Source organism: Egretta garzetta, unplaced genomic scaffold, assembly GCF_000687185.1.
Source record: "Egretta garzetta isolate BGI_Z169 unplaced genomic scaffold, ASM68718v1 scaffold251, whole genome shotgun sequence".
Classification (NCBI taxonomy): Eukaryota; Metazoa; Chordata; class Aves; order Pelecaniformes; family Ardeidae; genus Egretta; species Egretta garzetta.
The window spans coordinates 1,749,375-1,757,622 of record NW_009258952.1 but is presented as its reverse complement, the minus strand read 5'-3'; the positions used below and the strand labels follow the sequence as shown (position 1 = coordinate 1,757,622).

The following is an 8,248-nucleotide window of genomic DNA, read 5'->3' as shown; positions in this document are numbered from 1 at the left end:
GCACGGCGCTGTCAGCGCGCCCGTTCTGCAGCTCGGGGAGCGTCTGCACGGACGGAGCCTCGTGGCTGTACCCGGTTACCGTGGCCTCGCCGCTCGGAGGTAGCGAGTGCCGTGTTCATTAGTTTTATCTCTTTATCTCGTGAAGATAAGCCGGCAATGTGGGAAAAAGTTGCGTACGAATACCAGTGTTGCTGCACTGATTTAAAAACACTCGTTACAACTTCCTCCTGCGGTACCGGAGGCGGGAGGGTAGTGTCCGGCTGTCGACTGCGTGTGAAACCGGTACTTGCCAGCGTGAAATTGGGAGTCACGCTGCAGTTCTTAACGGTATGGCCCCTGTGCATTAATCGGATAAGGCTGTGTAGTCAAGCCCTTCTCGTTTAAATCCTTTTCCCGATTGTGTTGCTTTAGATTGAGTTACTGAGCAAGAATTGTCTGCAACTGCTTGGTGTGTGTTTGAGATAAACATGTGGTTTCCTGAAAGCCACGTTAATACGCCAGCTCTCCTCTAATGCTTTAGGACCAGTGAAAACGCTTCATGTTCCCCGCTGAACTTAAAATTACTGTGTTTCTTGGCTGCTCTTAGGAATAAGGCAGGGCTAACTCCAGAACGTATGTGGATGAGGAGCTCTTAAGGAACAACGCGGGTCGAATCGGCAGCCTTCTGCAGCCTTCCCTCCTAAAGGGTGTCGGCGCTGCAAAAGCTCGCTCGGATCGCCTAGCCGGCGGCGTTAAACTTGCCAGCGGGCACAAGCTAATGTGCTTCAGGTTAGGCTAGCACTTGAACTGTTAGGCTGAATTTGAGCTGTTAGCCGGAATTAATCCCTGATCACTCCGTTTTCACTATTTAGAGCTCAGTTTTAATTAAAACACCCACCCGGGTCGTATAGATGTATCTGGAGTCCAAATTGTAGTGCAGTAGCTAAACTGGGCTTATTGCTGGAGCACTTCAAGGAGCTCAGGGTACCTTGGACAAGAGCTGCTATTCTAATGTTTGGGTAGGGTATCAGGATGACAAAATGTTAGGTGGAACGCAGGTTATCTTAGAGCTAGCTGGAAAAGGAATGCAAGTTCCATGTGAAACTACTGCAGGATTGCAAGGAAAACCTTACAGAGCGTAAATACCAGTTATCCAAAATATTATTTTTGGACTTGTAAGTGCAAGGTTCACCTTCAAGATGAGTAACGCTACTTTTTCAGTAAGCATGTTTCTGAGGCAGCAGTTGCTAGAGACGTTTCATGGCAGTAGGTCATCTTATCAGTTTTCTCCAGTCTGGGGTTTGCTATTCACTCTGCAGTATTTTAGCCCAGCTTGTCTTAAATAACTTGTTTCTAATTTTGAAACTTTCATTCTTAATTACTTTTACCTCTCTGTACATTTGAAAATGTTCTTTTTGTTGAATGTTATTGCAGTATATTCCTTACCATCTTGTTGCCTAGTTCTTGATTTTTGAGATGTGAATGATTACCCTGTTAAGGTATGTCCTGCTGCTGTGTAGCCTCCTGTGTCACTAGATGTTGCTAATTCATGCTACACTCGAAAGTTTTTCTCACTCCCATTAAGCTGTGAGTAAGTAAAACATATTCCAAGCAGATTTTCCTACTAAACTTACTATTTTTTTCTATCTGTCTTCCTATCCCCAGTCTGTCATAAGACTATAAAATACCAGGAGGGTGGAAGGGGGGACAGAATATTGGTTTGTGTGTCACAGTAGCCTAAAAGTTAATCTTCAAATAAATACTTAACATTAACTTTTCATTGTCATGGGAGTTTCTATGAAAGTGAGCCGCTGTTTTTTTATCACTGATAGTTTAAGACCAAGTATTTGTAGTAACTAATAATAAATTAAAGAGTAGGGTAGACAAGATATGTCAGTGTTCTTTTATACTGTATTAAAGGTGAGGTTTGGACAAAGTAAGCTTCTATTAAGATAGCTGTACAGGGATTGGTGTTTTCAAGTGGAAAACGGTGCTGGATGCATCCCTGTGCAATTACATTTTGGTTAAAAACTTCTTACAAGGGAAGGAGTTGTAGTTTTTCAAAAGTCAATGTAGGTTTCTTTGTGGTGTGCTTTCGGGTTACACTTGCTTTATCACAAATCTGATTAAGAATCTCTGTTTTCTTTTCTCTTTGATGTTTAATTTCCGTATCCTTTCACACTTTTAATAGCACTTGAATTCCTCTTGATACATATGTTTAAATTAATACCAAAACAATAACCCTATTTTTTCCTTAATGCCATGATACCAGATACATGGAACAAAAGTAGGTAATTTGTATCCTGACCATATTTCCGACATACGTAATGAGGCAGCAAAGCCATTTAGATTTAATGAAACTTGGGAGAGAGCTTTCAGCCTTTGTCTTAGAGACAACACACATGTATTCTTGACTTGACAAGCTTCAACTGCAGGGCATGTTTAGCAGCTGCTAATAAACATATGGCATAGTGCCACTGTTCAAGTGCTAAAAGGAAATTGTAGGTGTTAAAGACAGTAAAGCAGTGGAAATTTCTATAGGTCTGTTGGATATTACACTTATGAAGAAATGAGCGATGATTTCAGTTTATTTTTGGGATACATTTAATTTGGAATGCCAAAATACATCACAAGTGGTTGCAGCTGCTGTAATTCGAGGGTATTGAGCTGTCAGTCGGTGCTACTTTCTGAGACAAAAATCTTGACTCCTTTTTTTCTATCCTGTTTTTTTTTTTTAAAATAATCTGTCTCCATATTTAAAGCTTAAGGAAAGGTATAATCAGCTTGAAACTACTGCTGTTTTTTTAATAAGTAGACTATTGTGGTGCAAAAATCTCAAGAAATAGACACTTACTGGGAAATCACTGCAAAAGATTTTAATTCTGTGGTGAATTTAGATCCATGAGATGCAGATTTATTGGCTGCTGGGGGTTCCTCCCCTCAAAGCTGCTTCTTAAAACATTTTCTCTCTGGACGTAATTTGAAGCTGAGCTTTGGAAATGCTGCCAGAAAAGCTTTCTCCAGCCTAATAGGCATGTTGGTTTAAAGCAGAAGCTCTCCAAAAGGAGGAAGGCCTTTGATGTGTTATTTTTTTCCATGTGAACTGTAATTGTTTACTTTGTATGAGCAGTAACGAATAGAAGTTGTGCTTCAGATGTAAGAGTTACATTATAGTGTTCAAAGTTAACTGCTTGAATTACTGTTAGCAGAGCACAGAAGTTGAGGCGGAAGTCAGGCCTTCAGAGTAAGGGCTCTCATTTACTCTATTTTTATATAGTGGTTTTTACCAGACCTCGAACTACTCAATCGGATGTTGGGCACTTAATGGAACAGTTTTAAATTGCTGAGTTTTCTGTGAGTGATGCTATGGCATGTGAAATGGCAGCAGAGCATCATGAGTGCAGCAGATAGGACCATCTCTGGAGATAATTTTCCTCTGTATCTGCACATGCTTCAAAGTTTCTGATAGCTCACTTTTGTTCAAGGATCCATTTTTTGGGTTAAGAATTAATTTGGGGACGTAGGAAAACTGCTGTAGAGTAAGGTAGAGTAACAGGGAAGGGTTTACAAAAATGCGGCATAACTACTTTTCATACACATACAGCTGAGATGGAATCTATGGTTAGATTGGTTTGGGGTTTTGGTTTTGTTGGGGTTTTTTGGGGGTTTGGGTTTTTTTTTTTTTTCCTTCCCCCCCTGCTTTTTGCTCCCAGGAAACAGGCTATGCTGATGGCACAGGAGGAGGAAAGAAAAGTAAGTTTCTAGTAGCAGGTTTTCATTGTCTGTTTCTGCTCATTTTAGCTTTTAGGCAAGTTTTATTAGTAAATTATACATATGAAATAGTCATTTATCTTTGGGTATATTCAGATGAGTCTGTCTAATTGAAACTGAGCACGATACTGGTTTCCTTGAGCAGTCTCTGTTCTGTTAGACCGCTTAATCTCACCTACAGAGAGGAGCTTTTCACACTTAGTGCTGTAGATTCCACAAATAAAACTGAAATAGTCCTGATTTTTCTTCTTGATTTGCTATCAGTTTTTATTAAGGGATAAGGTGATTTGGTGTTGAGACAAGTTAGGTGATGGGAAAATTTGTTCTGTATTCTGAAAATATAATTGACATCTAAGCAAATACCATTAGTTTGTGGTTCTCATCAGAATAACGATACCCTTGTGATGATGTGCCATGAGCACAACATAAGTAACAGAAGCTTGAAAATATACTTTTTTAATTTTCTGTAACTATTTTCTGCACCTTGCCTCCTGTTGAACTGTATTGTACGTTTTCTGTACAAAGGGGAGATGTTTAAAACTCTCCAAAGAATATTTTTTTTTTTTTCATTTTTCTCATAGTAAATGTTAATTCTGCTTGTCAGACTTGGTTTACATAGGCTTGATAGCTGTTCAGAAGTCAGAGCTTTCATTTCATTTGAGGTGCAGCATTAGTGTTAGCTACTTCCATAGGAGCAGTTGAACAGTTGTTTCCAATATTACAGTTAGTTCTAAAAATATGTATGCACCCATTTCTATAAAGCTGTAGTATTGAGCTCTTACCCCCAACACATACCCCTGTAGCTTGGACATTAGTTGCATGATGTCTGTTATTTTCACTCAGCCTCAGGTCTTTTCATAATGAAGACTTCAGTCTTGTGTTTCTGTGACCTGTGGCTCCTTTTTACCGTGCTGACTTGTTTTCTTGGAGGGGAAAAATATATTATAAATCTTGATCATCTTTTTTTTATCAGCTTGACTGGGTACGTACACATGCTCAGTTAAAATGTAATACTCTATCCCCATTCTTTAATGAGACATTTGTAAAAAGAAAAGAACCACTGCAGATTATTTTTAAATTTTATGTGGTGTTTAACGTGTTCTCAGAGAATGAAATTGTCAGCTATCATAGCATCTACCTAACATTTACTGTGTGAGATGCAAGTCACTGATGATTGACTTTGACTGAGTGACTACACTTTAGGGTATGATAATTTTCATCTTAATCTGATCCAAAGTCGGCGTAATTGGTGTTTTGAAACTATGCAGTGCTCTGTTGCTGGAGTGGCAGAAAGCTAGTCCAGATCCAAAATCTGCTGAGAACTTAAAGAATGATAGACTTCGTTTTCACACGTTTAGGACATACTTTCTGTTTCAGAGTTCTGATCTCAGGGAGTACTTGGGTATGTCAGAGAGCACCAGAAAAGATTAAGCCGAGGTTGGACGAAAATCTGTTGCTTGCTTTCATGGAAAAGCCTAATTGCTTTTACTTCTACATTTTGTTTTCACTGAAGTGTTTTTGTGATAAGGTTAGAGATTTAGAAGCAACTTGATGTGACAGCAAGCTGAAATTTCTCTGCAGGAGATACTGAAATGGTACAATTTCTATTTTGGTTATGCTGGGCATGATTTGCTGCTTATAGATGTAAATACCATTTTAGAGGATGTTGTTACAGCCTTGGTTGTCATCCCAGTGACTCACACTGGGATTATAACTTGAGGTGAGTACTGATTTCATGAACTAACTCCTGTGTAATGTAAAGTGACTCTATATATAGTCATATATATAGTATAGTCCCAAATTAAGGGTAGTACTTTGCTGCAACATGTTTTAGCCCCAGTATAGGTTATGGGCTCATGACTTCATTAACGTTACTTTGTTAATGTTGTTTTAGATCTGTAATGTTGGGGTAGTCAAGCTTTAATGATACCTCTAGCCCCCAAATATGTGAGGTTTTTTAGAAAATGAGAAGAGAAAATGGCATAATTTGCAAAACTTAATCATTTCTCATCCAAACCCATATTGCAGCCAGCCAGTATTGAACTGTCCTTATTTGCTAGGGAAGGAAAGAGTCTTGGAGACCCAGTATAAAAGAGATTCCGTCATCGTTGCTGCTCTTGATGGCAGCACCTATCAATCAATGCAAGTATGATCTCAAATATGCCAGTCTGTGGTGTTTTCTGCTTTGTTCTGGCTGCTGCTTTGTAGCAGCTCTGAATCATCACTATCTGAACATCAGTTATAAATTTTCAAAATGCTCTAAAAATCCAGTTCAGATCACTTGTTTTTATTAGCCTCTCCCTGTCTGAACTAATCTTTAATGACAACTGATTTCTTGGTGTTGGATTGTCTGGTACTACTTTTAGCGAAATTTTCAAGCCACGTCTAAGATCACGTCTTAAAAAGGTTGTAGAGAGGCATGTAAGTACATATTGTCTGCATAACAACTCTGTACCAGTTAAAGGTGTTGCTACTTGAAGGTTTCAGTGAAGCTTGATTCAGGAAAGTCTGTGTTAATTAATTGTAACGGAAGCTTCAATTTTATTTGGTCACCTGCAATGTTCTGTCTGCTTGTCATGTACTACAGCTATTTAATCCTAAAACTGCCGCAATTAGAAAATAAAGAATAAGTGCCTAATTTGTAGAATTGTGTAAGAAACATATCTGCTATTATAATTACTTCAGTAATACGTTTCCTTTAAAACATGTAAGACAGTTAGATTGGGAGATACAGGCCTGATCTTTGTGTACTCGTCTCTCGGCATGAGAAAATGTTGAGTCAGTTATCAAGGTTGTACTTACCCATTTAAATGGAGGTTTCTGGGGAAGAACGGGGGGGTTGCATATGTGAGAACAGTCTAGTTAAATCTTTGGAAAGTGAGACTCCTGAATCTTCAATGTATGTGGGTTAAGAAAAACAAGTGCTTCACACTCAACTAAATATTTCCTTACTTTTGGCCAAAATTTCACTTCCTTTGCCCTCAAGGCAGTTCTGCTAGTTCTGGTTTTGTTCCAGATTTGGGGGTGGAGGGTGCAGAATGAGATCGTGATTCTTAGTTTTCAGAAATATTTTTTTTTAATTACATATTCCTGTCTGCCTTTATGACCAAGAACATAAATTTAAAAAAAAGAATGCTTTGAATAACATTATCTTCTTAAGTTTATTTTCATATCCTTATTATAGTGTTGGAGGACTAAGGAGAGCATTTATTAAGAGCTAATTATGGTTGTGGTTTTTTTAATTGCAGGAGTCAGAGTTACCATCAGAACTGAATAATGAAGGATACTGTGATTTTAACAGCAGGCCAAATGAGAACTCTTACTGCTACCAGCTCCTGCAAGAGCTCAACGAGCAGAGGAAGAAAGGCATTCTTTGTGATGTTAATATTGTGGTGAGTGGGAGGGTCTTCAGAGCTCACAAGAACATCCTGGTTGCAGGCAGCCGCTTCTTTAAGACTCTGTATTGCTTTACAAACAAAGAAAGCCGTAACCAAACCACTGTTACCTATTTGGACGTTGTTGCTGTTCAAGGTTTTTCTGTCATCTTGGACTTCTTATACTCTGGTAACCTCGTGCTTACGAGCCAAAATGCCATTGAAGTGATGTCAGTGGCCAGCTACCTTCAGATGACGGAGGTTGTCCAGTCCTGCCGCAACTTCATTAAAGATGCCTTAAACATAAGTATAAAATCAGAAGCTCCAGAGACTGTTGTAGTGGATTACAACAGAAGATCTGTTAGTAGGGATGGGTTGTCTCCAAGGGATCAGAAAGTTGCCAGCTTCTGGGCAACACGAAACCTTACCAACTTGGCAAGTAGCATAAAAACTGAGAATGATGGTTACTCTATTGATGAGGGCCAAATGGAAAGCTACCAAATGAATGACTGCAGTTGGGTCCAGGACAGCTCACCTGAAATGGCTGAAAATGAATCTCAAGGTGAGGGAAAAGTTTTCGTATGGAATGACATGGGCACACAGGGACAATCAGTTCAAGAACCTGGAAAAGCAAGAAGGAAAAACCAAACTGCAAAGAGATTTATTTATAATATACCACCTAATACTGAAGAAAACTCGGAAGATTGCTCAGTGTTGCAACCGTCAGTCCCATATCCAGAAGAAGATTTGTCGTTTATTAAAGAAGAAGCAGGTAAATATTGCTTAATGTCGGTCATGTAATGTGAAAACTAAATTATTGAATGAAGTATGTGACAATGTAACTTTTATAAAGGTATGTTGTACAGGATCTTTTGGTCAAGTCAGCACACCAGTCAGGTTACTAAATCAATAATCTGATTCTCCACCTTGGGGCATGGCAGTGCATCTTCATCTAGTGAAAGGAATGACAGTGCTGTGCCATGGAGTATGTAACACACTCTTAGTATCTGATGCTTGAGCTGGGGATCCTTGCCAGCTGGTAAAAACTAAAATCCTTACATTTACATTTAATCTGCAGCCATTATTAGGCACAAAATCAAGGAGTGATAACTAGTGGCTAATGA

At 39.0% G+C, this 8,248-nt stretch overlaps 1 protein-coding gene across 1 annotated transcript in view; it reads left to right on the top strand.

The window, feature by feature from the left end:
• Positions 1–156: 156 nt before the first annotated feature.
• ZBTB10 (zinc finger and BTB domain containing 10) overlaps positions 157–8,248 on the top strand; it is a 26,530-nt gene continuing 18,438 nt past the window's right edge. Inside the window, exons 1-2 of the mRNA XM_009634448.2 lie at positions 157–327; positions 6,999–7,896. Of these exons, the coding sequence (XP_009632743.1) occupies positions 157–327; positions 6,999–7,896 (1,069 nt within the window). The remainder of the gene's footprint in view (positions 328–6,998; positions 7,897–8,248) is intronic.